Raw genomic sequence first — 26,798 nt, forward strand, 5'->3', positions numbered from 1 at the left:
CCTAAAATAGTCGAAGAGTTAATTTTGACATATCGTTAATACCATAAAGCCATAAAAAAAGAGTATTTATTTACCTCTACTTGAGCTAAAGAAATGAGTAATTTAACTCATTCTTGAAACTGCTCTTGTAGAACTATTTTGGCTTACAGCTGCTTTCATTCAATTAATCATATAATGATTAACACTCCACCTTTTAGGATAAACGGCGTCAACACTGTTATGCATTATGATAATCAAATATCTACTTTCCAAAGAATGGCTAATTGTTCAGTAAATACGATAAAAACATATCTAGTAAAGTAAGATAAATTCTTATTATCAATTGGGATTATTTTTTTTTCTAGAACCTAAATGAGCATCAAGAGTATATAGACGTGTTGCACAAAAAAAACAAAGGCTTTATGTTAATAAAATTGTTCATGATCAAAAGCTTAGTCTCTTTCTTGCGGAATAAGCTATAAAATAGGATAAAAAGAAAATTGAAAAGAAGTATTAATAAAGTCTTCATCTTCTTTAAATAGGGAATTTTTAATTTCTATTCATGTATAATTTTTGCTCTGTCTGTTATGTTTTATTTGTATAACTTTTGCCATCCACAAAAAGTCGTTATGCAAGAGAATATTTTTAAATAAAACGTTATTATAATGAAAATCTGCTACAATACATTAATTTATTAATTGCTGTTAACGATTGTGACTCATCCTCTCTCTCTCTCTCTCCTTCTTTTTTTTTTCTTTATTCCTAAATACATCACAGAAAGAAATAAATAATAAAAAAAATGATAAAGACAGATTCATGTAAGGTTTACCATAGATAATTCCTTTAACCTCTCCAAAGTTTCATTAAAAGGCCTTTTTAATCAAATAATATATACTTGTACATAACTAATAGTATTATATTAGCTCTGTACTTGTAATTCGTTTTCTGTTGTGATCATTTACACTTGTATATGAAGAACTCCAACTTCTATTGGACATATTTGAAATCATTCAAGTTTGCAATGTCAAATATGAGATAGGATATAACTTGTTAATTATTGTATTAATAGACATGTTACGTACGTGTAATAATTAATAAGAGATAAAATAGTTTATTACAAGTAGTTATATTATGTTGAATATATTGTACATTGTAAGACGTACTTACTACCATTATAATACTTGAAAGTATTCATTATCTTTCGGTATGTGTACTGAATAAAAACTAGGTACACTAATAAATACTACTTACTGACTTGAGTCATATATTTAGAACCAAGAATAAACGATGTTCCCTAAGATAATCAGAGAAATTATTTTTTTTCCCCTTCTTCCCTTCTTCCCTCTTCAAGCTTCTTCTCTTCTTTATATTGTACAAACTTGCTGTATGTTGTACTCTCACCATATTTAATCATCGCTAACACCACATGTAGATTATTCTAATTCCTATTAGCACTCATATGAAGAAGCATCATATTTTCGTGTACTACCTTACTAATGGCGTTGGACAAATGTAAAACAGTAAGACCTATAATAAAAATAGATCCATGTAATACTAGATTTGAATGATTTAAAACAATTCTGCCATAATGGTAAGAAGTACCTTTCTTATCATCAAAATCGATAAAATAATAATTATCTAACAATATGAATTGGGATGGACTCTGTATTTAAGTATTATCAGCGTAGAGATCTATAGATTACTTTACCGAATAAAAAAATTTCAAGTTATCCTGTATATATGTATATAGAAATGTACATGTATATTGTATCCCAGGTCAATCAGCGTCTTCATATCTTAAAAAAAAAAAAAAAAAATTATCTCATATTTTAGGTAAGGTATTCTAGGAGTTATTATCTACATCCAGCCCACTAGAGTATCGCAAAATCATCAAATTATCACATCACCTATATACCTTCTATCATATAAATGATTTGCTCAACACTTTTACAGCCCCTATATTCTTATAGTCAATTTAGTCTCACACTTGAGTTTATAAGACATTTCAACGGTATGCTTTATATAAATGATGTTATGTTTGTTTTACAAACAACAAGGCACGAGAAGATAGCCCTTTTTTGAAAAAGGTAATCAATATAGCTATGACCTTTGATTTCGAATAAAAGTATTATATTGGATTCATTCTGCTTATTAACAGCTAGCATACATATTATATGACACTCTATTTTAACAAGTATATTTCAATACATCTTTTTATATAGAAGGTCACTATCATACACAGGGAATACTGATAATTAATATATTATCCAAATAGTGATCACAATAAAGCAAGTCTTATTTACTGATATCAATCGTTTTGGTTTTAAAACCCTTCTATCTTTTTGATGTTACTTAAAACGGTTCAATCATAACTCAAGTACAAATGAACTCTCTCGAAACTAGTCAAGAGACATTTTAAATAACCAGAAGAAACTTGAAGTCGACGTATTGGAAAAAAAATGCATGATAGCTTTTCTATGTCCTCTATCAAAATGATCTAACTTTCAAGCATGCGAGAACCATCCTAGAATTGTTTTATAAGAATTTTCATTTATATTTATTTTCACTACTATTTAATGGTCTATTGACTTAGTTATACTCTATATATCTGGCCACCTCTTTAATAAATCTACATGCTACAATTCTTTATGATGTTTATCTGAAAGGAATATTAAACCAACGATATTTTTATAGGTCCTAATAAATTTAGCCACTATTTCCATTCCTTCCGTACGCATAACTTTTTTTTTTCTTTTCTTTTTTACCTCAAGTATCCTTTTAATCGACTAATTAAAAAATGCTGCGTTCATATATACTTTTGTTTACAGTCACTGGAAGCAACTGAATATTCTTTGCTCTTTCTTTATTTTTCTAAATTCCAATGCGAAAGTATATATATATATATAACCCTTTTCAAATGAAACTGCATGAACTATTTAATTTCGATTATATAGAACACACTTTTCATTATGAGGTTGAGCATCATCATCCACATCATGGTAGGCTAATTTCTCCTCCCCCTTCCCAATCTTACAAATTCCTGCTGTACCTACTACTTCATTTTTCACCCTTGAACTTATTAGGAATATCGTCATTATCTCGTCTGATCTGCCTCAGTGAGCAGTTTTTAGATATAATCTGTTATCTTGTATTTTTTAGTGTTTATGGCTTTTCGTTATCGATATCTTTGAATATAATCATCCTATATTAGTAGACTTTTCGTTATTTGTTTTCGCATATCCTGATATCTTTCTCTCTTCTTTATATATATATTGCTCTTTGAATTAGCAAACAGTTTTAACAAAATGGTAGTCGTTTACATCAAGATATGAATGCAGATTAATGTTAACATACAGTAAGCTATTCTGTTATTAGTAGTATAAGTTTTATTATTCAAGAATTAGAAAGAAAGATTCAAGTCGATCATATTAAAGAGCTTGAGGGTCATTCACTCTATAGATTATATATAGATTAATAGAGCATAGAAACCAATATGTTAAGGCATAATATGAAGAAGATTATAAGTCCTATACGTATCATTTTACTTTAATATTTGGCAATTATGTAAACACTATTTTCAATTAGTTTATCCAAAATTCAATATATAGATTGTATGAAGTTTTACGTTGGCTGCTGATAGTCATTTTACTTTTCGTATCTAGTTTCTTATATAACATAATATACACCCAATTTATTATTTACCTATCTGTACCTTGACTCCAAGTGTTTATTTAAACCTTTTTCATTTCCTTTTTTTTTTTTTAAGATTTATTATTAAACCATCAAGAAACTAACATCTCTCCATGCTTGCGACTCTTTAACTAAATTATCAAATGAACCGATGTATATCGTATTCTTATATCATTACACGTTGATATCAGACTCTATACCATTAATCCCTCTTTCTCATCTTTACATACAGTGTATTCAGATATATTACAAGAAAGAACTTCTTTTTATCACTATATTTATCAAACTAACTCAGGTAAATTGTAATATATTCTATTTGGACATTTTGTGTCCATTCGGGTTGCTATTTCATTATAAAAACCGCTTATACATATATAAAGAATATAATGCAATCAAGAAAGGCTTGTACAATTCATATTTTGTCACTTGTAATTACATGTAATTCAGTCAACTATGACTATATGTAATTGATATATAACCTGTTTAATTATTGTATGTATGCATGTCACTTTGGATATACTGATGACCTAGTATAACTTGAACAATAAACAATATATCACCAGTTAAGCCCTCTTTTTATATATATAGAATATATTACAGAAATAAGATGAATGAAATACAGATCTGTAGTACAATTATATATTAAAAAGTACAGTCATCTCTCAGTCAGTCAGTCAGCCAGTCAGTCAGTATGTTTCTCCCTCATTCACTCACTAAAAGTATAACTACTTTATAACTATATACATATAATATAAATTTTGAATTGAGCATTTTTAAACATTATAATATAGAATACATATTCATCTTTCAAGTCATTTTCATATATTGCATGGAGCTTAAAAATTCGGAATGAAGAAAATATATTGAGGTTATACAGAATTTTCATTTGATAATTTTTTTTTTACTTGTCCACTCCCTACGTTCCCCCCCTCCCCTCTTTTGATAGTTCCTGAATAAAAAAAAAAAAAAATCTTCTTTTCCCCTTTGTCTCGATTTTTAGTATGTTCCCAGAGTATATAATATTCATTCTCCTATTTTTTTCTTTTTAAAAAAAAGTACTCTTTATTTTTTATTTTTTATTTTAAATCCTTTTTTTTTTTTATTATTATTATTTTTCCAAACAGGAAAGCCTTATTAAAAGAGAACAAAAAAGGCAACGATATAGATAACAAATCATCCTTGTTACTGAAAAGAGCTTAGTTTTCTATTTTTATCCTTTTTTTTTGGCTTTCTTCTTCTTCTTCTTCTTTTTATATACATATATTTTTTTCATTTATATACACATATACACGTTTAATATAATGCAGAGTAATGGTAATATAAATATACATACAAATATATTTATACAATTCTATTGAAACCAAAAATCAAATATTAGTTATTTCGGAACAGGCAGAATCATGTTCTGAACAAGGAAATGAATACCCATTTTGTTATCCAACTTTTACAGATGTTTGGAGAAATGGTTCGACTTATGATTTTATATGGAATTTCAAGTAAGTAGTAATAATAAAAAAAAAAATAAACTACTATTTCATTATTATAGAAACTTATATACATATTTATAATAATAATAGCTATCCTTATTATGTTCAACATGTAAGAGAGTTTACTACAACACAATTTTTTTTTTCATTAAGATATATGCTTATGCTTTTTCTTTTTGTTAGGAATATCTTAATCTTTACTTGTATTATTATATCAAGTTTGAATACAAAAATGTAAAAAACTTTACAAGGTTAGATCAAAGTTTAGGAAGTGTTAAGGTTACTGTAGATGATTCATGGTTCCTTTCTCCACTTGAACCTGGTTCTTTAGATCTTAACTTGACTCTATATGGGTTTTATTTACCTTCTACTGAAAATGTAACAGAAGAATTATCAAATCCAATTAGCATGTATCCTCGACCTTTTAATTTTACTATCACTCGTAAATATTTTAATATAACATGCAAGTGAGTTTTTTTTTCTTCTTCTCTCTCTCTCTCTTTTTTTTTTTTTTTTTTTTTTTTTCATGGATTAAGCTTATATCAAATATAAAAATTTGATATTCTTCTAGAGATGGCATCTCCTTCCGATGATAATCATAATACCAGCAAAATAGACACGACGAATAATAACTCGAGTCATGATAGCAACGACTCAAATCATATGTCATCATTACCAGGATGGGCTATTGCAGTTATTGTGATAGCTGTTGTAGCCTTGATCTGTGGTATTATCGCCCTTATCTGGATCACCTTAATCTCTCGACGAGATAAAAAGGATAACAAACGAAGAAGAAATAATAAATTAATTCCTATCATAGGCCGTCATGAAGAGAATGAGAAATCATCTGTTATAGAAAAGCCAGCGACAGCCTCTATTCATTCACGAATTAAAATGTCGGCATTTTTCCGTTCAACCGACAGTGTCCCTGGTATGGAAAATGCGTCTAGTGTAGGTACGTTCACTTCGTCTACTATAAAGCAAGCCTTTCATTATCAACAACAACAACAACAACATGGTCAACCGCCTATGTTTTCACCCTCTGATGAAAGGTATTATCCTGGTGGCTCTGCTCCTTTATTTTCTCCAACAACAACAACAAATAATGATAGTATTCATAACCGACCTTCCACTTCTTCAACATTAGCACCACCTCAAGATAAATTATTCATTGAAGATGAATTCATAGATGAAGAACTAAGAAGACGAAGATTAGGTGAGGCCTTATTACAACGACAATTAGAAGAAGATGGTGCCTCAGTTAAACATGCGGGTCGATTTACTCGTGTTAAAAGTTTAGCTGACATACAGAAAAGTGCTGTTTTTGAGCAAAATCCCGAAAAGCAATAACATATATAAATATATAGATATGAATATACATGTATATAAATAGTTGTATACACATCTATTTGTATATCTATTTTTTTGTACTATTTATGTGTATATACTAATATACAGGCATATATATTTTTGTGAAAAAAAAAAAAAAAAATCTAAATTTTCTATAATTCAGATAGACCTATCTTTTTTTCTTTTTTCCCCACTCTTTTACCCTTATACCTCTTTCTTTCTCTCTCTCTCTCTTTTTTTTTTTTTTTTTTTTTTGCTCTATTTATCTATCTATCTCTCTTTCATTATAATGAATAATAAAGAATTCGAACAAGAACCTCCTAGTTATGATCACGCTTTTCAAACTAACCTTGATCCCCAGAATCAAGTTTACCAGTTTGGAAAAATTCATGATGCATCACTTGATTCTTATGAAAGAGGAGAAATGTTCATTCAAGCATTTGAATCATCCTTGGACTCATTTCCTTTAAAAGAAGCTCAAGAAATCAAACAAAATGGATTTATCAATTGTATACAACTTAATAACCCGACTACTCCTTTACATTCTTCTTATAATACACATCCTAAACAACTACAACAACAACAAACACATGTACCTTTCCTTATCAAGGATACCTATTGTATTCAATTTTGGCCTTATATGAAAGGACAAGAACCAGACCTGGATGTGACAGTTCATGGTACACATCCATTTTTAAAGCTATCTGACTATGCTGATCATCATCAGAGTACATTATTATTAACACAGCATTATTTCGAAATCACTCTACAGAGAGTATTCAATAAGGATATTGTCTTGGCTATCGGTTTATGTACTCAACCGTACCCTATCTTTCGTATGCCAGGTTGGAATAAGTTTTCGATAGGTTATCATAGCGATGATGGACACAAGTTCTGTGATGATGCAACAGGAGGTCAAGCCTTTGGTCCTAGTTGGACAAAAGGGGATACAGTAGGCTGTGGTTACTGTCCGGATACTGGCAATGTCTTTTTCACTTTAAATGGTGTATGGATATGGCAAGCCTTCGAAGGCCTTGGGCGTCATTACTACTATCCAAGTATTGGTGCTGATGGTCCTGCTCAAGTAGAGGTTAACTTTGGTCAAAAACCATTCCAATATCCAATTGAAAATTGGATAGGAAATTATATTTAAAGAAGAAGAAAAAGAAAAAGAAAACCAAAAAACCATAAAAAAGAAAAATAAATAAAAGAAATAAAAGGCTTTAATATTCATTTTGAAGAGAAATATTTCCAAATACGTGATTATATGTAATTATGTATATCTGACCGTTTGTGTGTGCGTGCGTACGTATGTGTGTGTGCGTATACGTGTGTGTGTGTGTGTGTGTATGTGTGAGATTGCTTCTCATGAGTGTGTAAACAAAATGAGAATTACTGTTTATTAGCTTCTTTATCTGACTCCGTAACTAAAGGACTTTCTTTAACAGGACTTGCACCTGGTTGTGAAGTAGGATTAGAATGTGGGATGGTATCAGGTGAAGGATGTTCTGAGCCTATTGCTACAGGTTCTTTTCCAGCTTTCGAAAGTGCATAATCACCAGAATCAAAGTATTTACGTTCCTAAAATAATGATGAATAGAATGAGTATAAAAAACTTGAATAATCTTTTTTTCTTTTTTTTTTTATTATTTACTTTAAGTTTATGTCCTAAAAGATCTTTACGATCTGGAAGTTTCCCATACATACGAAGCAACTTCTTTTCTTCTTCGCTTAATTTCTAAATTTCAATAAATAAAACACGGTTTAATAATGCACATTATATAAATTTATATTTATATTTCTAAGGATAAAATAATTACACTTATATCAACTTTATTCGCTTGAGATGGGTTCATATTATTTTATCTATTATTAAAATAAAAAGAAGAATATTTATAAAAAAAAAAAAAATGAAAGAAGAAAAAAAAAAAACTCTAGTAAAAATAAAGCTTGTGTGTGAACATGTGCTACTGCTTATCTGTTCACAAAGCACCTTTACGTGACGTAATATCTGAATGGTAGTATTAGATTCTTCCTATAACACGAAAATTATTGCAAAAAATTGTTTGTCATTTTTCATTGGCCTTTTTTTTTTTTTTTTTCTTTCAGTATAGAGAATCAGTTTATTTATTAGCAGCAACTTTAAATTAAGAAAAGACAGTTCTATTCACATAAACTGTACAAATAAAATAGAGCAGCTTAATCATAGTATTTATAATAGTCTTGTATATGTATATATATATAAAAAAAAAAAAGTATTTTAACACGCATTTACCTGTAGAAGAATTAACTAGTTTTTTTTTTTCTGTACAATCCATGTTTCTAAGTCTAGACATTTTTTTTTCATTTTTTGCTGCTAAAATAATATAATGTTCATTCTTGTTTCATATTTACCGCAAAAGATGATTTTAAGCTATAGCCAGTTTTGTTATCATTGCAGATTCCCACCCCCTATTCCTATTTACTGCATATTCTCTAGCCAGCCATGCAAATAAGCTAGTCATTCCTTGTTGAGCCTCTTCATTTATTAAGAGTATTTCTTCTTCTGAGTCACGACATGGTGGAGGCTTATTAAACTATCTCCTTCTTCAAAGAACAGTATCCCTGATTTAAATGTCAACAAACTTAATATCCCTGTTGAATCTATGATAGAAGAGATACGGTAATATAAATTGGCGCGTATGCTGCTTATTTTATTTTATTTTATTTTTTTTTACTTTAGATTGTTATTACTGAATATCACAGACATCTTCTTTTGAATTGTTATCCTTTTGCTTTACTTTTATTTTATTTTATTTTTATTTTTTTTTGTAAGCTATATTTGGAAGTGACAAATTAGCATAATACGACAAGATTGCTAATCGGAATTGAATAACAATGATAATAAAGCGCGGCAAAAAAAAAAAAAAAAAAAAAAAAAAAAAAAAAAAGAAAGAGAAATTCCCCCTCTTTTTTTTTTTCTTTTTTTTTTTTTCTCTCCCTCTGAAAAAAAAAAATGTCACAAGCTAATAATGATGGCATCAAAGTAATTGATGCTGAACCTGCACCTACCACAAATACTGCCAATAGTAATAATGCTTTTCAAGGTGCCAATGCCATCCTGAATAACACTTTGGATAGCTTTGCTAACTTGAGTTCTCGTCTTAATCCTTTTACACAAAAATTAAATAAAGGTCTTGGTCAAGTTAGACAAGTAAGTAGCAATAATATAATAAGAATGATGGCATTTTATATGAAACCTATCAAAATAGTTTGCTCAAGAAAAATTGGGGACTGCTGAAAATATTACAGAATTACCTCAAGAATATAAAGATTTGGAAAAGGTTTGTTTATTAAAAGGAAAAAAAAAAAAAAAAAAAATGGATGAATGAGTAAATGGATGAAATTGCTTATTTTTATTATTAGCGTGTTGATGCTCTTCGTAGTGTTCAAGCCAACTTGTTAAAAATATCTCGTACATTTAATAGTTCATCTTATGACTATCCTATTCAAATTCAAGATTCTCTAATTGGTATTTCTAATACGGTAACAAGAGAAATTCAACATTTAACAATATCATCAGCTGCTGATAGAAGTGATGTAGAAGAACAACAACAACAGCAACAACAACAACCTAATACATTATTACATGGATTATCACGTGTTGCAGCTCAAGGTGCAGAATCAATTGGTATCGAAGAGCCACTAGGTACTGCTCTTTTCAAATATTCAACAATTACATCAAAAGTCGCCGATGCTCGTGTCAAGATGGACCGTACCATTGTTGAAAAGTTTAATAAGCCAATGCAAGCTACTTTGAATTCATCTTTGGATCAAGCTTTAAAGGCAAGACGTCATGTACAATCCATCCGATTAACTTTAGATGCTTGTAAATCAAGATATCGATCTGCTCGTCCTGAAAAGTTGGAAGCTGCTCGATTAGAAGTAGAACAAGCTGAAGATCAATTTGTAGCTGCTGTTGAAGAAGCTACTCATTTAATGAAGACAGCTCTTGAAAATGTAAGCCTAATTATAATATATACATATAAAAAAAAGAAAGAAAGCGTATTCATTTTATTATTATTATTAGCCTGAACCTTTCCGTAATTTAGCAGACTTGGTTAATGCTCAATTACAATACTTTAAAGAAGCTCAGGAACTTTTGTCTGATCTTGCACCTGAATTAGATGAAATTCAAGTTACTCAAGAATCTCTATACAGAAACAATCATACTTAAAAATACAAATATATTTTTATAAATATTTATTTATCTATTGTATTAAATATTGTATATTAATAATATTTGTATGACAAACTGTAAATCACATGAAAGGAAGGGAAATGTATCTTTTTTTTTCTTTTTCTTTTCTTTTCTTTTCTTTACTCATTTTATAAAATGTCGAATAAAAGGAAGCAATCTTTAAACGATGAACAGATGAAAAAGGATGGTAAAAAGACAGCGTATTTAGTAAACAAAAAAAAAAAAAATTAACTAGGATTGATTATGATATCAAACAATGAGAATAGATAATGACGAGCCAGTAACAACAGAGAAGGAAAATAAACTATTATTAAATGATGAGCTTGTTTTGACAGAAAATAAAAAATCATCTTTTTGGAAGGCATATCCTACACCTTCTTCTGTTAACATGATTGACCCTAAAAATCCAGTAAAGGTGGAAGAGGATGAAAAGAAAGAGAGACGATCTAACGTTGTCTTGCCTTCATTTCATTCACAGTTTCAACCTGTCTATCCTCCTTCTTCTTCTTTTTCAGTCCTCTTTTCAAAGATCATCGAGACCGTTCGTTGTCGTTCGCTATTTTCAAAAGGAAAAGAAGAAAGGACTAGAGATGATTTACACAATTTTATTGAAACAATAAAGAAAGAAAGTATAAACAAATCAATTAAAAGAAAAAGGTTTCTTATTGTAGGTGTTCATGGATGGTTCCCAATGAAGGTAACATAAAATAAAAAGGCAACTTGTATTCAACGTGTCAATATAATTTGGGTGATAATAAAGTGTAGCTTGTTCGTAGTGTGATTGGTGAGCCTACAGGAACATCTAAGAAATTTTGTGAACAAATGACATTAGCTTTAAAACGCTATTTTTATAAAAGGTATGATATCAGACTAGCCGATGAATCCATTACAGCATTGCCCTTGGAATGGGAAGGCAAAGTGTTGGAGAGGGTGGATAAGTTTTATAAAGTACTTTCAATAGAATCCAATCATTTAATTAAAGAAGCTGACGTCATCTTATGGGCTACACATTCACAAGGAACACCTGTTTCTACCCTCCTGTTGAGAAAATTAATTGATGATAAAATAATTGATATTCAACGACAGCCAGTATGTATGTTGGCTATGGCTGGTATCTCACATGGACCCTTCCCATCTATCCTCAAAGGAAATTTAATAGTCAAGGTCAGTAAGGATATGACGTTTTTATTATTATTATTATGATTTATGATTTATGATTCGATACATAAATAGTATTTTGAAGCAGATGCAGCAAGAGAATTATTTGAATTTATGGATTCAAGTTCTGATATATCAGTTCAATTTCAAGATGCACTCCTATCTCTTTTATCACACCCTTATCTTAAAATAGTCTTGGTGGGTTCAATGCAAGATCAAGTAGTACCTATTTATTCTGCTATCATCTCAGGTATCCTTCATCCTCGAATATTACGTGCTCTTTACATTGAGGGTGAAGTCTATGAGCCTAATCATTTTCTGATTCGACTTGTTTTATTTTCATTTAAACTGTTAAATCTTGGTTTATCTGATCATGGTCTTTTAATTCATCTTAGCCAAGTTCTAGCAGGTAATTTTTGGCAAGGAGAAGGGCATTCGAGGATTTATGAGGAATTAGACGTCTTTCTATTATCCCTTCAATATCTATTTGAAACTCCCCCTTTTGGATCATTTAAAGTCATCAAAACGACCACCGTCTATGATGACATAAAAAAGGAGTGGATACTAAATACGCCAAGGTTACTCAATAATCCTTATCATTTACCTTGGGCAGTACGTGGTATCTGGGATGATCCACGTATTTTAAATGATCCAAACTTGGCGAATGAACTACATCAACTGCAAGCCTTATTTGACCAATGGCGCCCTACTACAGCTAAACTAAAAGAAATTAAATATCGTCTAGAGCCATTAAAGGCAAGATTATAGAAGAGGAGAAAAGAAGAAAGAGAGTTGAAGATTAGAATGTATAATAACCGTCCGCTTTTATGTATGTAACATATATATACATATTTATATCTTTAATATAGATTAATCAAAAGAGGTCTTTTTAAATACCATATTGAGAAAATTTTTCCTATTTTATGCATTGATGAATGTTTATTGGTTAATAAATAATGTGGTTGGCTCCTTTTTTTTTATATATATTAAATTTATTTATTTATTATTTTTTCTTTTTTTTTTTTTTTTTTTTTCTTTCTTTTCTTTTCTTTTTATGTCGAATAAGAATAAACCAATAATGTCTAAAAGGTCTTCTGCTACACTTGTCCTAGTGATAGGCATGTTGATATCAGGTAATACATGTATCTTTTTTTTTTTTTCTTTTCTTTAAAAAAAAAAAAAAAAAAAAAAAAAAAAAAGAACTAAAATAGGAAATGTCTTTATTTATTTGTTTATTTATTTGTTTGAAAAGGTGTTTGTAATACTATTTTAAATAAATTTCAAGACATGCAATGTGTAGATCATTGTGATGATCCCGACCCAAAGAATAGAAAGTATTTTGAACAGCCTATTTGGCAAACGTAAGTCATAGAATAGACACACAATGTATAATGATAAATAAATAAATATATATATATACCTGTTTATATCATAGACTTAATATGTTTGTTGGTGAATTTGCTGTTTGGTCTGTTTATGTTTATCAAAAATATCAACAAAGAAAAATGTATAAAAATGGAATTTTGTCTAATTCTGTAATTCCACCTCCTTCTGCAGTTAATCAATTGGATGCCTCTGTTATAATTGATGATGTTGATCAACATAATAAACTAATGACAGAACAACAAGAACCATTACCTGAACTAAAAGGTTGGAAGAGTCTTTTATTCTGGATACCTACTCTATGTGATTTAACTGCAACCACAGTAAATTTTGAATACTGATATCCTTCCTATCCCTCTATTTTACTAACTAAATGATTATGATTATAGATCATGAATGTAGGCTTAATTCTAACTTCAGCTAGTGTCTATCAAATGTTAAGGGGAGCTGTCGTGATATTTACAGGCTTATTTAGCTATTTATTTTTAAATCGTCGTTTGCATCGATTTGAATGGTTTTCTTTAGTGCTGGTAGTTGTAGGTGTCGGTATGGTCGGTCTCTCTTCTATTTTATTTCCTCAAAAGAAACCCAGTGTCGTTGTATCGTCATCATCTTCTTCATTTGATTACCAATCACTTGTAGGCGTCTTTTTAGTTTTAGGAGCACAACTCTTTACTGCATCACAATTTGTAATTGAAGAAAAGATTTTAATACGTTATCATGTGACGCCACTTAAGGCAGTAGGACTTGAAGGATCATTTGGATTAATTTCTATTTTATCAGCCATGCCATTCTTACATATTTTATTGGGAAAACGTTATGCTTCATTTGATATAATTCAAGGATTTCATGACTTCTTTGATCATTCACTTGTTTGGCAAACAGGGATTGCTATTAGTATATCCATTGCCTTTTTTAATTGGTTTGGACTTTCGATTACATCAGCAGTTTCTGCTACTGCCCGAAGTACCATTGATGCATGCAGGTAAAATAGAACCTATAATGAATTTAGATGATGTATTTATTTATTTATCAAATAATAGGACATTATTTATTTGGATGGTATCCCTTTATTTGGGTTGGGAACAATTTTCATGGATTCAAGTAGGAGGATTTATTGTTATGGTGACAGGTACGTTTTACTTTAATGGAGTTCTTAAATGGCCATTTGTTCGTAAAGAAGAAGAGGAAGAGCGTAGACCCCTTTTATCGCAAGAGTAAAGAATCCGTCTATTTGTATTAATAATAATAAAAAAGACAGCGTAAAATCAAAATCCATGATAATTTCTTTTTTAAAATAAAAAAAAAATAAAAATAAAAGGTGGGGCGGGGATATAATTGCTTTGAAATAGAGTAGTAGACTAGACTCTGCCAATACCAACACAGAGAATCATTGTAATATGCGTGCGTTCACTTGTTATAGAATAGGTCTTTCTACGTATAAGTGTGTGTATGTGTGTGCGTATTGTGTCAAACAAAATGATCTCTATTACTAGTGACTATACATGTAATCAGATTATAATAGGTTTCTTTTCTAGTCATGCGTGTATTCCATTCGTTTATTTACGAATAAATAATGTAAAGAAAACTTTCATTTGACATAATATAATAATAATTCAATCGCCTATTTAATAATAGAATGTTGTTATTATTATTGTTCCTAATGATGCATAATAATAATAAAAAAAAAGGGATGTTATTCTTCGTTATATTTACATTGATGAGCTTAAAAAAAAATATACATATAAAAATTGTTGTTGCATGAAATACACGTCTGTTTTCTTTTTTCTCTGTTTTATACTTCTTTCTTTCTTCCTTCATTACTTTTAAATGGAAAATAATAAAGGCAAAAAATGAATCTATTAAAGAACAAAATATATTAAAAGAAAAAAAAAATAAATCTTTCTCTCTTTATATATATATAGATTGCTATAACGACAATAAAAGAAATCTATTTGTTTCAAATAACAATAATAATACATGGAGACAACAAAATCAAAAAAGAAGTATTCAACATAATGAAAATAATATAAATCAATATTGTAAAATAATATATATTTATATGTGAAAGAAAGAGTGTTAAAGAGATTTACATGATTTCTCTTAAAAAAAAAAGATGATCACTTTAATAAAGAGCAAATTATTCACTCTTGGTGGAATAGAGTACAAAATGAAAATGAACCATTTTTAACAACAAACATGAGTCATCATACAGCGAATTATGAACAAGGTTAAAAAATAAAATAAATACAAGAATACATACATTATATTAATATATGTATATATTATATATTTTTTATTCATACACCTATTAAAAGGCTTGAAAAGGTTTAAAGCTACTACAACAAATGCAGCCGTCAATCAATTTCATCTTACACCACCTGGTTTATCAAATCGTAATTGTAATAGTAATCTATTTTCTCCATTTCATTATCAACAACAAAATAGTCTTTGGAATGGATTACATCAATCAAGAGATACTTCTTTATTTAAAGAAAATCATAAGCCTGCTTGGTCTCAAATAGTCTCTGGTGAAAGACAACAAGATATGGATTATGAATCATCAAATCCAATGACAACAACAAATGATAATACAACAAAATATATTACAGATTCTATATCCTTTATTGCTTCTAATATGATGCGTGATGAAAATGAACAACAAAATATAACTTTAATTCGACCTTATACTGTTGTCAAAATAATTAATGTATATAATATATATGTGTATCATCTAATCTAATCTAACACTATTCTATTCTATTCTATTCTGCTCTGCTCTGCTCTGCTCTGCTCTGCTCTGCTCTGCTCTGCTCTACTCTGCTCTGCTTTACTCTGCTCTACTCTACTCTGCTCCACTCTGCTCTACTCTACTCTGCTCCACTCTGCTCTACTCTATTTAGATCCCTTGGAGTATAAATGCGAATGATATTAAACAAACATTTCAACAAAATATTCATATTCAAGTACCAAATGAAACTGAACTACCACAATGTATACATGTAAAATAAAAATAGTGGTGATTGAATAATATATATATATATCATCTCACTCATATTCACATTGAATAGATCTTAATGGATGTAAAAACAGGTAAAACGTTAGGTACTGCTTATGCTGAATTAATCATTCGTGATCAAGAAAACTTGAAATCTATATTGGCTAATCTTTGCTTTGCCTCTGTACAAGGTAGACGTATTCGTTTCATCCATAGTTCTTATGATGAACTCTGTAATGATCTCTTTTCTTCTTGGGCTGGTGAATTTAAAAATGGTATAGCTATTCCCTTTTCATTAGATACCATGAATGAGCAACAAAGGAATTCTCAATTCTTTATTGGTCAAAAGGATTTACAAAATTTATTAAATGTTTGTAGAAATTATAAGGTGAGATATAAAAAAAAAAAAATGACTAGTAATCCTCCTCTCCTCTTTTTATTATTATTTTATTTAACAGACCTTCTTCATGTTATAAGATGTGTTATAATCGTAAATGTGCTGAAAGATCATTTGAATATCTGATTTCTATTATTATGAATATTCCATGGAAACAACCAAAGGCTGTAACTAGAATACAAAGAGACATTATATATGAATGTTATAAACTTGTTGCAGGTTATATAAATATCTATATTCATCTATGTCTTTATTTATCTTTATCCTTTTTATTTTAGAGGCCTTACGTGGTCATGTAAATCGAAAATTTCATCCATTTGAGGACTATCTGTTGCCGCGTTTAGTACGAGCAGCTATATTATGTGATGGTTTTACTGTTAAACAGAAGAATGGTATCTTGAATAATGCGTAAGTTTCTTTTTCCCTTTTGACACATTCATACATTGACATTTACATTTGATATGATAGCAATTTATCTTGTCCTAAAGACTTGGAAGTTTATTTACAAGAACCCATTATTTTAAATGATGTTGAATTCAAAACTTTAATTCGTTAATATTTATTTATTTTTATATATTATGGAACAATGGCTTAAATTAGAAGAATACACATGTATTACTCAAATCAATAAATTCTTTATTCATATCAGTTGTTATCATATTGAAAAAAAAAAAAAATAACAAATGAACCATCAGAAAGTTTTAACTATATAATCCTATCAGTTTATGGCTTTTTTTATAATCAGTGTTTTTTATACATGTATATAGTCATTGAAAGAACTCGCAGAAAAAGGAAGAGAAAAAAGAAAAACACATAACTTGTAAAGAAAGGTTTTTCTTTTAGTTTTCTTTTTCTTGTTCTTTATATACAAAAAAAAAAAACATCAGATTTGGCTAAGTTTATATTTTCATCAGTGGCTCTTGAGGTAATAAACCTCCGTTTGTTATATCTTTATTTCCTTCGTGTAATGAAAATGAAAATAATGACATTTCTCTCTTTTTTTTTAAAAAAAAGAAAAGAAAAAGAAATGGAAATAAAATAAGAAGACTGCTTTTAGATAAAAAAAAAAAAAAAAAAAAAAAAAAAAAAAAAAAAAAAAAAAAAGACTGTTGTCGGACAAACAACACTAAAAATTTAGGGTAGTCCACATGTCTTCACAGCTAGTGCAACACATCGAGAAGCCAAAGGTAGATCTTCTTTTTTATCAAAGTAAACAAGGGGTTGCTTGGAAAACTGTGCCATGTAAGCGCGTCGAAATTTTTGAGGACTTGAATTACTTGTACTATGATGTAAAAGACGGTGTGACATGAATAAAATAGAGCCTGCAGGCACCTCTAACAGGTACGAATTATTTTGGAAATCGACAAGCTCCACTGTTCCATTGAATCGGTTAACATCATCAAGTGCTGTCCAACAAGCTACTGTTGGTTCTTGTCTGTGACGTACATCATCATAATAATCTGAATCCTATTACTAAAAAAAGTTATTCTTTTTATATTGTTTATATATGAACACAGTTAGTGAATACCCTATGCCATGCAAATTGAGATAGTCCGAATATAGAAGGCGGTTTAATGATATATTGTTCATTCAACTAACACATCGTATAACATTTAGTCAGTTAGATACTTCATACTAGTCTAATCATTTAGAATAACAAACCAAATATGTATCTTCTGTTTCTAATAGTTGTCTTGCCCAAGCTCCATATTTATGTAATACTAAATCAGAAATCAAAGTACCATTATCACAATCAAGAATACTATCACGTAATTTTTTATATTCTTTAACATCAGTTTTATAAAAATCGTTTTCAAACTCTAGAAAGCCACACGTCCAAGGCTCTGATTTTTATTTTTATTTTTTTTTTTAATTGTAATTAATTTATTAAAGGAAAAAAAAATTGTTGCAAATTACCAACAATACAACCAAGGTCGTGAATTAGATCATATCCTTCTGTCATTAAATGATTAGAAAGAAGATCTGCTTCATCATGTAATGCACGCAGTTCATTCTCTGACAATGCTATAATAAGGATATTTTTTAGGTTAGAATTAAATATGTACATATATATATATATATTTGATTTTACCATCAAGTAAGACAGTATATCCCTTTTCACAAAACTCGTTGATGTTTTCTTTTCTTAGAATCATTAATGAGTTCAATCAGAAATGCACATTGTTTTTTTCATTTATTATGAAAACTGATTTTTGTGACTTGAAGTTGTGTGACTTGATTTATTTTTTTTATTTTTTTTTTTCCTTTCCTTTTTTTTTTTATTTTCATTGTGGAAACTAAATAAATAAAACCAAACTAGATCTTGGGATTAACCCTTTTTTTTTTATTTATTTATTGAAAATGTCGAACTCAATTGACCAATTTATATCCAATGTTGTAGATAAACCACAAGTCTTTTTTACTTCAAATCAAGAGGTTGTTAATAATGCTTTGGAAATGGCAAAACATTTCTACGATAATGGTATCTATCTATAACTCTAACTATACGGCAAATGGTATACTCAGCCCTTTTTTTTTTTTCATCTAGTCAAAAAAATAGAACAAGTCCAATTTTCACCATTTACAGAATTATTAACAGAGGGATTTGATAACGATCAAATTTGGGAAGAAATTGCAGCACAAAACGAGCCCTTTTTAGATTATGCTAAAGATGCTCTTAAATCATTTAGCACCAAAAAACCTTCTCTGAAAGAATCTCAATCATTTAGTGACGATGAAAGTGTATCCGGCCAATCCATGGATCTTGATGAAAATGAAGAAATCCAGGACGATGATGAAAATTTCGAATTTGATCAACAAGAAGAAACAGAAAATGAATCTCAAGATGAGGAAGAAGAAGAAGAACAAGAAGAACAAGAAGAAGAGGACACAGATATAGAAGAAGAAGAAGAAGAAAAAAAGTATATCAATTTATAAACCTTAACATGAATGTATATTAATATTTTTTTATTTTTTTTATTTTTTTTTTAAAAAAAAGACCTAAAAAAACATCAGAAGTAGACGATGACTTTTTTAATTTAGAAGAATTTAACAAGTGGACTGAAGAACAGGAACAGTTAGACATGATGTCAGATCGAGAAGATGATGAATTTGATTTTGATAAAAATTTAGATGAATCCGAAGATGAAGAAGATGAAGATGAAGCTGTAGCTGCTGCAGAAATGACATATAATGACTTTTTTGGAAAGAGGCCAAAGCAGTCAAGTAAAAAAAGAGTTCAATTTGAAGATAATATAAAAGAAGATTTTGATGAGACAAATTCTGATAATGAGGAGGAGGAGGAGGAGGAGCAGTCAAATGAAGAAGATGAATCAATGCAGGAAGGCTCAGTGCGTGATCTCTTTGCAGAAGAAGATGATACTGAAGAATCGAATGATAATGATAAATCCGCCTTTCAAAAACAGCAAGAACGAATCCAGGCACAAATTGAAGAATTTGAAGAAGAAAATATTCAAGATAAACATTGGACATTACGTGGTGAGGCAACTGCTAATATTCGACCTGTAAATAGTCTCCTTGAAGAAGATCTTGAATTTGAACATGCGAATAAGCCTGTTCCAGTTATTACACAGGAAACCACAAATACCCTTGAGGAGATGATTAAAAAACGTATCCTGGATAACATGTTTGATGATGTTGAACGCAAAGTGGATCCTACTTTACAACCTTTTGTGCCTTCTAGACGTATTGAACTTAGTGATGAAAAAGCCAAGCAATCACTTGCTGAAATATATGAAGATGAATACATGCATAAACAGGGGAACCAAGAAAAGAAAGATGCCCGTGATGAAGCACTTGAAAAGGAACACGAAGAGATTACAGAAATGTTCAAGACATTATGTTACAAATTGGATGCCCTTTCTAATTTCCATTACACACCTAAGGCACCTAAGCCTGAAATGACAATCGTGAGTAATACTGCTGCTATTAGTATGGAAGAAGTGATTCCTGTCAATGTCTCAGAAGCTACTTTACTGGCTCCTGAAGAAGTATATGATAAGAAACGTAGTGAGGTGAAGGCGACAACAGAAATGACACAAGAAGAACGTAAACGTCTTAGAGCTCAAAAGAAGAAATTGAAGAGAAAGGAAAAGGCAATGAAGGAAAGAGAAATGAAGGTAATGCAAAAGTACAATCCTCGAATTGGTCAAAAGAAGGAAAAGATGAATGCAGTCAAGGAACTACTGACGCAAAAGAATGTTACTGTTATTGGAAAAGATGGACAACAAAAGCAATTTACCAAAAAATAATGTATATGATTTATAGTTTAAATATAAGAAAAAACAAATAAATAAATAGATAGATAGATAGTGTAAAATACGAAAGATGTGGTAATGATATGTTTATACGCTTACTGTGTTATACTACATATTGATCATATTACATAATAATATATACATTAAAGGGATTCATCATATAAAAAAGAAAAAAAGAAAAAGAAAAAAGAAAGAAAAAAAAGAAAAAAAAGAAAAAAAAGAAAAAAAAGAAAAAAAAGAAAAAAAAAAGAAAAAGAAAAAAGAAAAAAAGAAGAAAAAGTGCATATACATATCATATAAACATACAATAATAAGAAGGATTCAAATTAATAACGATAATGGAATTGAGGGACGAGAAAGGGTATAGTGCTACTTGAGGAATTTTCTATAATATGAATACAAAGGAATGTCGTGTAAAATGGTGTATCTTTTTTTCGTTCTAAAGAGACTTTTTTGAAAAAGTAGTGTCACAAGTATTTGCCCTTTTACGCTTCCATTCAACACATTTAGAGGATGGGGCGGGAACTGTGACGATTTCATTATAATTTTCTTGCTGTTGACCCCAAATGATTTTAAATCTACCTTTTTGCACTGAATGGCATGTTGGTGTTCTTGTGATACATTCATTTTTGACAATCTCCTCCTTTGTTGGAAAGGGTAAAGTTTTATTATTAGCGTTCTGCCAAAAGTGGTCGTCCCAAATGCACACTGTTGGGCCCACTGTAGAATAATGATGAGGAGAAGAATATCCATCGTCGTCACTTTCTAAATCATCTGAGTCATCATCATCTGTAGTAGAGGATGAGCAGCAGATAGACGTAGCTCTCTTTCGGTCAATACCTGTTAGATGAGCAAATTGACTAGCGGTCAAGTCTTCAGAATGAATTGTTGTATCGTAAGAGGATTTTCGAATGAATTTTTCAGTTGCAGCAGCCATTGTAGTGGCTGACGTTGTGCGGTTGTTGTTGTTGTTGTTGTTGCGAGAATAGTTAAATTTATGTGATAATTTGTGAAATCTTTTTTTCCATTTGATTGTATCAAAATAGTTGTGTAATGGTATAGAAGGGCTTGAGTTACTTTTGATCATTAAAGTTAAACTGAAAATAATAATAAAAATGAAAAATGATAATAAAAAAAATATAAAATAAAAAATAAAATAAATATAAATATAAAATAAAATAAAAATAAGAAATGGCAGAATATTATAAATGTAAATTATATAATAAATTTGTGTTAATTCAGTTCATATAAAACATGCATATGAGTGGTTTATGCCCAAAGGCGAAATCGCCTCAGACTAAATAATATCCGTTAAACTATAATATTAACAGTTGGATAATATTTTTCTTTTTCCTTCCTACTTTTACCACCTCCCTGATATACAAATATATATGTACATATTTATATAAAAGGATATAAGCACAAGCATACATTATCATTCTTCTGACCTCCCCACTTTTTTTTTTTTAAGTACAATATAAGCCTCTCAAAAAAAATAATATCGAATGCTGTATAATTTACCTGCTTTATATTTTTATTATGTTGAAAACATGTGTTCTTTTTGTGTGTGTGTGCGGGAATTAAAAGAATATCAGGCACAAAATAATAATAATAATAATATAATAAAACAGGTTAAAAAAAATTGTTAAATTTACTTATATTGTTGCTCCAGATATATTATCAAAAAAGCATGTTAGCCTGTTGTAATTTATATATTCATATGCCGTTATTATAAAATATATATGAATATACATATGTGTATACATATTATATCATATATTATATTATACATTATATTATGTCTTATTATTCGTTTCAATTAGACAAATACTCCTATTTTTCTGCCATAATAAATACAATATTAATGAGAAATAATTTATCTTCTTCTTTTCCGGAATATTATATTTTAGACTAATTCACTTGCGTTACATTAAAATTCTGATTTTGTGTTTCATTACTAAAGAAAAAAAACTATTCTACTTTATTTGTTGTCAACAAGTAAATTTATTAATATACAATTATTTAAATCACAATTGTTCACAGAAAAAAAGAAGAAGGGGATTGAATAACGTGATAGTAGTAGTAACGGTACTTGATCATTAACAACAATGTGGTTAATTTTTAGTTGCATTTTTTAATGACGTTATTATTTTAATAAACTTTCATTAATCAATAATTAATCTGTTGCTATCAACGCAAAATAAAAAGGCTAAGCTAAGTTTTGAATCACAAGATAATTACTTCATTTAAATGTTAAAAAAAAATTACCGCACAAAAAAAAAAAAAAAAAATCAAAAAGTTATTTCCCCATCGGGGAGTCGAACCCCGGCCGTGTCGGTGAAAGCGACAAATCCTAGCCGTTGGACCAATGAGGAACTTACATTAATGTCGTTTCTTGACTTCTTGAGATACAAAAGAGTAAAACTTTAGACCCACTACAAGTAATGAAAATATTCCGCAACTGAAAACATACGTAAAACAAGTCTTTTTGCTGAGTTTTAAGTGATTTTTTCAAAAAATGATTATTTCGTCAACTTATTACTAGTAAACATGAAAATAAAATTAATATTAATTTTTTTATCATATACAAGCTTTTATATATCTAAAAAAAACTACAACTTTATAGCAAAAATTGATTATTTTATAGCAATTTTAATTTTACAGCCTTTTGGCAGTATTTAATTTTCATAGAGAAATTGGGAGAAAAAAAATTAATTGACCAATAAAAGTCCTAAAAATAAAAAAATAAACATTCAGCTGGAGTTAAAATGACGTTTTTATTTTTTTTGGTTCTTTCACCCCCACAATTTTCACTTGTAATTTCAGCATGCTAAAAAATTAACTTTTTTTTTCTTCTACAAACAGTTAGACATAAATTCTTATATAATATTTCATACATGACAAGAAAAGATAACTATTATAAAAGTATACAATACATATAATAAACAAAAAAAATAATTTTGCATCTTTATTTAATTTAGTCATTTCGAATGTAAATGTAAATGTAAATGTAAATGTAAATGTCAATGTAATTGTAAACATTAATGGAAATGTAAAAAAAAAAGTAATCTCATAGATGCATGTTAATTGTCCCTAAAAAAATACAAAACACTTTCAACCATATTTAAATGTACACATACATATTATTACGTTACTACGACTGTTATTTGTTCAGTTTAAAATGACAAAAAACATTATGTCAATGCATTACTATTGAACTAATGTAAAAAAAAAAAGTAATTTCATAATTGCATGTCGAATTAACTGTGTTCAACTATATTTAACTGTATATATATATTATTCTCTTATTATAGCTGTTATTTGCTCAGTTTAGAATGACAAAAAAAATATTATGCGAATGCATTACTAATGAACTAATGTAAAAAAAAAGTAATTTCGTAAATGCATGTCAAATGATCTACATGAAATGTCCAAATTTCAATGTAATCGTTAATGAGTTCTAATTTACAATTATTTAATAATATATTATTCTTTTACTAATGTTTCTATTTTATGGAATACGAACGATAACTTGTAAACAAAAAAAAGTACATGAACAATAACTAATAAAGAAAATTGTGGGGGAGAATAAACTTATTGTAAACTTTAATTAGACAATTTTAATTAGTGCTAAAAAATTTTTTTAGTCCCTTTTTTTATTTTTTTTATCTTTTCTTTCTTTTCATTATATTGTAATAACATGCTTTTTTTCTATTATTTCTATTTTTTAGAATTTATTTTTTACTAGGTAATTGTTAATATATAATTGTAAATAAATAATATAAACTAAACAAACATAATGTATTCACTTTTTCATTTTATTTTACAGAGATATTGAGATTCTATTAAAGAATACTGCCTCTTGGTAACAGATAAAAAAAAAGAGAGAGAAAAGGTATATCATCAAGGCTTTTCTTCTTTTTCAAGTTATTGAAACTAATTTTGTATATTTATATTTAGATAAAGCTTTTTATTGTATTGTCTATCCATTGAATACAAATGATCAAGTGTTCTCTTTTACAATCAATTGAATAATATGGTAAGTTTCTTTTACAACAATAATTCAACAAGTATTATAAAGTATATATATATTTACTCATTATTATTTAATCATGCTTAGATGGCTCTTGTTCTATTCAATAGATAGATATACTAATAAAAACTTTTATTTTCTCTTTATATTAAAGGTAAATATCATATTACAAGGGCTAAAATCATATATATAACATGTCATAATTAGTAACTTGTCTTTATTTTTATCATTTAGGTAGACATTTATATCCTGGTAATACTGAATAACTAACTACAGATCAAATGGCTAAATCAATGGTAATCTTGGCTACTACTACTAAAGTTATATTAACTCAAGGTAAGTATGTCGTTGTATTATAGTATATATTATTATATATTTTTTTTTGCCATTATCATTATTATATAATATTCTATAACCCAATTTCAAATAAATAAATAAATAAATAAATAAATAAAAAGCCACATTTTTTTAAAAAAGAAAAGCTGTATAAACAAGGGCATTATAAGCCTATTAAACGTTAAGGAAGTGCAAATAATGAGCCAATAATGCAAACAGATTTGTATAATAAAAGCCTCAATTGAGTATAAACATCTTTAATAAGATCCAATTATAAGTAAGAGTAAAGATATGAATTACGACGTTAGAGACCAATGATAAAGGCAGTTGCTAGCGTAATATCGTTGTCCCCCCAAAAATAATAACCTATAATAATCACCAAAAGATACGTTTTACGTATTATCAGAATTGCGGAATACACGTTTTCGGTAGTTTTCAGTGGACGTAAAACGATCGTTTTACTTGTCGTTTTCCGCAAGTACCGAATACTTTCGTATTACGTGTTGCGTAATACGAGACCGAAAACGATCGTTTTACGTATAGTTCTCCGCAATATATCACAACTCTTTACTTGTAGTGGACCACTGCAGATAAAGTCTATTTTCACAATTGTTAAATGTTTGTAAAAGTAGACCTTTCACAATTGTAAAAGGTGACCTTTTACAAGAATTTTCGAAAATTGGAATATTAAAAAAATCATACCTTCTGAAAGCGACATTTTTCTGATTCAGAATGTATTTATTTTATTTTATTTGGTCAAGAATTCATCGAGTTATTATCATTTGGAAGTTTACTTTTCGCTTACATGCAATGCAAATTTCTGGGGTTTACATATTTTTTTATTGAGAATGAAATTGAATTTTATTGATAATCCCTTCAATAATTGTGATTGGCTAAATATGCATAGTGATAATTTTTTTTTTAATCTTGTTACTTTTTTTTTTTTTTACAACAAAGTCGTGAAGTATGCGTACCTATTTTTGTTATAAAATATATTCTATTCAATTTTAGAAGAGGGCATAAGCATGTTATATGAGCATTTAACGTACATTAAAAAGTTTCAACAATAAAGGTGAATATTTTTTCTATTAATTTGCTGAAAGACGCTTTAAATAAATTCGTTAAAGCTTTGAACATAATAATGCGTCTATAAAAAATATAATTTGTTTATATTTAAAATAAAAAATAAATAAATAAAAGTTATCGACTATACAAAAAGACGTCGCAATGGTTAAATTTGCAAATAAGATTGTTGCTAATGCCTGATGACAACTGTCCCATTGAGTAATTCTCTTACATTTATAAAATGTTTTCTTTAATTGAAATGACTTGCTAGTATTACTATAATATTCTTAACTGATTTATCTTTTCTACTTTTTATAATATAATTTTTTTGCATCCTAAATTCTATTTAAACGTTTTAACAATTTATAATAAAATCGTTCCATTGTTAATTATAAATTGAATAAA

The 26,798-nt window shown here is 28.7% G+C and overlaps 12 protein-coding genes and 1 non-coding gene across 13 annotated transcripts; 9 read left to right on the plus strand and 4 right to left on the minus strand.

Moving 5' to 3' along the window:
* Positions 1–4,826: 4,826 nt before the first annotated feature.
* BX663DRAFT_527202 (uncharacterized protein) lies at positions 4,827–6,163 on the plus strand. Its single transcript, XM_051530002.1, has 5 exons — positions 4,827–4,983; positions 5,048–5,165; positions 5,247–5,268; positions 5,340–5,623; positions 5,728–6,163. Exons 1-5 carry the CDS (start codon positions 4,971–4,973, stop codon positions 5,747–5,749), a joined length of 459 nt encoding a protein of 152 aa, XP_051377775.1. The 5' UTR covers positions 4,827–4,970; the 3' UTR covers positions 5,750–6,163.
* On the plus strand, positions 6,149–6,730 carry BX663DRAFT_527206 (uncharacterized protein). The gene has a single exon (XM_051530003.1). The coding sequence runs from the start codon at positions 6,186–6,188 to the stop codon at positions 6,504–6,506; it is 321 nt and encodes a 106-aa protein (XP_051377776.1). The 5' UTR covers positions 6,149–6,185; the 3' UTR covers positions 6,507–6,730.
* Positions 6,731–6,747: 17 nt separating this feature from the next.
* BX663DRAFT_527207 (concanavalin A-like lectin/glucanase domain-containing protein) lies at positions 6,748–7,750 on the plus strand. The gene has a single exon (XM_051530004.1). It carries the CDS (start codon positions 6,796–6,798, stop codon positions 7,657–7,659), a length of 864 nt encoding a protein of 287 aa, XP_051377777.1. The 5' UTR covers positions 6,748–6,795; the 3' UTR covers positions 7,660–7,750.
* A 16-nt stretch (positions 7,751–7,766) lies between these two features.
* BX663DRAFT_527209 (camp-regulated phosphoprotein/endosulfine conserved region-domain-containing protein) lies at positions 7,767–8,417 on the minus strand. Its single transcript, XM_051530005.1, has 3 exons — positions 8,327–8,417; positions 8,161–8,244; positions 7,767–8,087 (listed from the first exon to the last, which is right to left on the minus strand). Exons 1-3 carry the CDS (start codon positions 8,360–8,362, stop codon positions 7,899–7,901), a joined length of 309 nt encoding a protein of 102 aa, XP_051377778.1. The 5' UTR covers positions 8,363–8,417; the 3' UTR covers positions 7,767–7,898.
* A 1,051-nt stretch (positions 8,418–9,468) lies between these two features.
* BX663DRAFT_527212 (Bin/amphiphysin/Rvs domain for vesicular trafficking-domain-containing protein) lies at positions 9,469–10,911 on the plus strand. The gene is made up of 4 exons (XM_051530006.1): positions 9,469–9,699; positions 9,758–9,829; positions 9,912–10,505; positions 10,576–10,911. The coding sequence occupies exons 1-4, from the start codon at positions 9,502–9,504 to the stop codon at positions 10,720–10,722; spliced, it is 1,011 nt and encodes a 336-aa protein (XP_051377779.1). The 5' UTR covers positions 9,469–9,501; the 3' UTR covers positions 10,723–10,911.
* Positions 10,837–11,736, plus strand: BX663DRAFT_296074 (uncharacterized protein). Its single transcript, XM_051522024.1, has 4 exons — positions 10,837–10,933; positions 11,013–11,443; positions 11,507–11,603; positions 11,708–11,736. The coding sequence occupies exons 1-3, from the start codon at positions 10,882–10,884 to the stop codon at positions 11,525–11,527; spliced, it is 504 nt and encodes a 167-aa protein (XP_051377780.1). The 5' UTR covers positions 10,837–10,881; the 3' UTR covers positions 11,528–11,603; positions 11,708–11,736.
* Positions 11,521–12,883, plus strand: BX663DRAFT_527217 (uncharacterized protein). The gene has a single exon (XM_051530007.1). It carries the CDS (start codon positions 12,019–12,021, stop codon positions 12,670–12,672), a length of 654 nt encoding a protein of 217 aa, XP_051377781.1. The 5' UTR covers positions 11,521–12,018; the 3' UTR covers positions 12,673–12,883.
* Positions 12,884–12,960: 77 nt separating this feature from the next.
* Positions 12,961–14,654, plus strand: BX663DRAFT_527218 (uncharacterized protein). The gene is made up of 5 exons (XM_051530008.1): positions 12,961–13,037; positions 13,157–13,265; positions 13,340–13,610; positions 13,677–14,272; positions 14,331–14,654. Exons 1-5 carry the CDS (start codon positions 12,983–12,985, stop codon positions 14,506–14,508), a joined length of 1,209 nt encoding a protein of 402 aa, XP_051377782.1. The 5' UTR covers positions 12,961–12,982; the 3' UTR covers positions 14,509–14,654.
* A 1,458-nt stretch (positions 14,655–16,112) lies between these two features.
* Positions 16,113–17,358, plus strand: BX663DRAFT_527223 (uncharacterized protein). Its single transcript, XM_051530009.1, has 5 exons — positions 16,113–16,289; positions 16,359–16,673; positions 16,763–16,901; positions 16,961–17,090; positions 17,151–17,358. The coding sequence occupies exons 2-5, from the start codon at positions 16,365–16,367 to the stop codon at positions 17,236–17,238; spliced, it is 666 nt and encodes a 221-aa protein (XP_051377783.1). The 5' UTR covers positions 16,113–16,289; positions 16,359–16,364; the 3' UTR covers positions 17,239–17,358.
* Positions 17,359–17,792: 434 nt separating this feature from the next.
* Positions 17,793–18,824, minus strand: BX663DRAFT_527226 (uncharacterized protein). The gene is made up of 5 exons (XM_051530010.1): positions 18,775–18,824; positions 18,600–18,707; positions 18,345–18,526; positions 18,211–18,276; positions 17,793–18,149 (listed from the first exon to the last, which is right to left on the minus strand). The coding sequence occupies exons 2-5, from the start codon at positions 18,643–18,645 to the stop codon at positions 17,817–17,819; spliced, it is 627 nt and encodes a 208-aa protein (XP_051377784.1). The 5' UTR covers positions 18,646–18,707; positions 18,775–18,824; the 3' UTR covers positions 17,793–17,816.
* Positions 18,825–18,982: 158 nt separating this feature from the next.
* Positions 18,983–21,130, plus strand: BX663DRAFT_527233 (U3 small nucleolar ribonucleoprotein complex, subunit Mpp10). Its single transcript, XM_051530011.1, has 3 exons — positions 18,983–19,164; positions 19,231–19,603; positions 19,681–21,130. Exons 1-3 carry the CDS (start codon positions 19,044–19,046, stop codon positions 20,951–20,953), a joined length of 1,767 nt encoding a protein of 588 aa, XP_051377785.1. The 5' UTR covers positions 18,983–19,043; the 3' UTR covers positions 20,954–21,130.
* Positions 21,131–21,398: 268 nt separating this feature from the next.
* On the minus strand, positions 21,399–21,896 carry BX663DRAFT_490625 (uncharacterized protein; the record flags this gene model as incomplete). The annotated part of the gene is made up of 1 exon (XM_051524969.1): positions 21,399–21,896. The coding sequence occupies one exon, from the start codon at positions 21,894–21,896 to the stop codon at positions 21,399–21,401; it is 498 nt and encodes a 165-aa protein (XP_051377786.1).
* Positions 21,897–23,262: 1,366 nt separating this feature from the next.
* BX663DRAFT_t143 lies at positions 23,263–23,334 on the minus strand. Its single transcript has one exon. It is a non-coding gene; the product is annotated as a tRNA-Glu (tRNA).
* Positions 23,335–26,798: the final 3,464 nt, after the last annotated feature.

The sequence above is a fragment of the Cokeromyces recurvatus genome, assembly GCF_025118155.1.
Source record: "Cokeromyces recurvatus strain NRRL 2243 chromosome Unknown BX663scaffold_50, whole genome shotgun sequence".
NCBI classification, from domain to species: domain Eukaryota; kingdom Fungi; phylum Mucoromycota; class Mucoromycetes; order Mucorales; family Mucoraceae; genus Cokeromyces; species Cokeromyces recurvatus.

Bases quoted from the DNA above. Each gene is read 5' to 3' on its own strand.
- BX663DRAFT_527202 (XM_051530002.1), top strand. The intron at 5,166-5,246 runs GTAAGTAGTAAT...TAATAATAATAG, and splicing joins GATTTTATATGGAATTTCAA to CTATCCTTATTATGTTCAAC. The intron at 5,269-5,339 runs GTAAGAGAGTTT...TCTTTTTGTTAG, and splicing joins ATCCTTATTATGTTCAACAT to GAATATCTTAATCTTTACTT.
- BX663DRAFT_527206 (XM_051530003.1), top strand. From the start codon at position 6,186: ATGTTTTCACCCTCTGATGAAAGGTATTATCCTGGTGGCTCTGCTCCT.
- BX663DRAFT_527207 (XM_051530004.1), top strand. From the start codon at position 6,796: ATGAATAATAAAGAATTCGAACAAGAACCTCCTAGTTATGATCACGCT.
- BX663DRAFT_527209 (XM_051530005.1), bottom strand. From the start codon at position 8,362: ATGAACCCATCTCAAGCGAATAAAGTTGATATAAGT. The intron at 8,245-8,326 runs GTAATTATTTTA...ATTGAAATTTAG, and splicing joins CGAATAAAGTTGATATAAGT to AAATTAAGCGAAGAAGAAAA. The intron at 8,088-8,160 runs GTAAATAATAAA...TCATTATTTTAG, and splicing joins TTTTAGGACATAAACTTAAA to GAACGTAAATACTTTGATTC.
- BX663DRAFT_527212 (XM_051530006.1), top strand. From the start codon at position 9,502: ATGTCACAAGCTAATAATGATGGCATCAAAGTAATTGATGCTGAACCT. The intron at 9,700-9,757 runs GTAAGTAGCAAT...CTATCAAAATAG, and splicing joins GTCTTGGTCAAGTTAGACAA to TTTGCTCAAGAAAAATTGGG. The intron at 9,830-9,911 runs GTTTGTTTATTA...TTTTATTATTAG, and splicing joins AATATAAAGATTTGGAAAAG to CGTGTTGATGCTCTTCGTAG.
- BX663DRAFT_296074 (XM_051522024.1), top strand. From the start codon at position 10,882: ATGTCGAATAAAAGGAAGCAATCTTTAAACGATGAACAGATGAAAAAG. The intron at 10,934-11,012 runs GTAAAAAGACAG...CAATGAGAATAG, and splicing joins TGAACAGATGAAAAAGGATG to ATAATGACGAGCCAGTAACA. The intron at 11,444-11,506 runs GTAACATAAAAT...GTGATAATAAAG, and splicing joins ATGGATGGTTCCCAATGAAG to TGTAGCTTGTTCGTAGTGTG.
- BX663DRAFT_527217 (XM_051530007.1), top strand. From the start codon at position 12,019: ATGGATTCAAGTTCTGATATATCAGTTCAATTTCAAGATGCACTCCTA.
- BX663DRAFT_527218 (XM_051530008.1), top strand. From the start codon at position 12,983: ATGTCTAAAAGGTCTTCTGCTACACTTGTCCTAGTGATAGGCATGTTG. The intron at 13,266-13,339 runs GTAAGTCATAGA...TTTATATCATAG, and splicing joins GAACAGCCTATTTGGCAAAC to ACTTAATATGTTTGTTGGTG. The intron at 13,611-13,676 runs GTAAATTTTGAA...TTATGATTATAG, and splicing joins GTGATTTAACTGCAACCACA to ATCATGAATGTAGGCTTAAT.
- BX663DRAFT_527223 (XM_051530009.1), top strand. From the start codon at position 16,365: ATGGATGTAAAAACAGGTAAAACGTTAGGTACTGCTTATGCTGAATTA. The intron at 16,674-16,762 runs GTGAGATATAAA...TCATGTTATAAG, and splicing joins ATGTTTGTAGAAATTATAAG to ATGTGTTATAATCGTAAATG. The intron at 16,902-16,960 runs GTTATATAAATA...TTTTTATTTTAG, and splicing joins ATGTTATAAACTTGTTGCAG to AGGCCTTACGTGGTCATGTA.
- BX663DRAFT_527226 (XM_051530010.1), bottom strand. From the start codon at position 18,645: ATGACAGAAGGATATGATCTAATTCACGACCTTGGTTGTATTGTTG. The intron at 18,277-18,344 runs GTTTGTTATTCT...ACGATGTGTTAG, and splicing joins AAACAGAAGATACATATTTG to TTGAATGAACAATATATCAT. The intron at 18,150-18,210 runs GTATTCACTAAC...TTTTAGTAATAG, and splicing joins CTCAATTTGCATGGCATAGG to GATTCAGATTATTATGATGA.
- BX663DRAFT_527233 (XM_051530011.1), top strand. From the start codon at position 19,044: ATGTCGAACTCAATTGACCAATTTATATCCAATGTTGTAGATAAACCA. The intron at 19,165-19,230 runs GTATCTATCTAT...TTTTTCATCTAG, and splicing joins AAAACATTTCTACGATAATG to TCAAAAAAATAGAACAAGTC. The intron at 19,604-19,680 runs GTATATCAATTT...TTTAAAAAAAAG, and splicing joins GAAGAAGAAGAAGAAAAAAA to ACCTAAAAAAACATCAGAAG.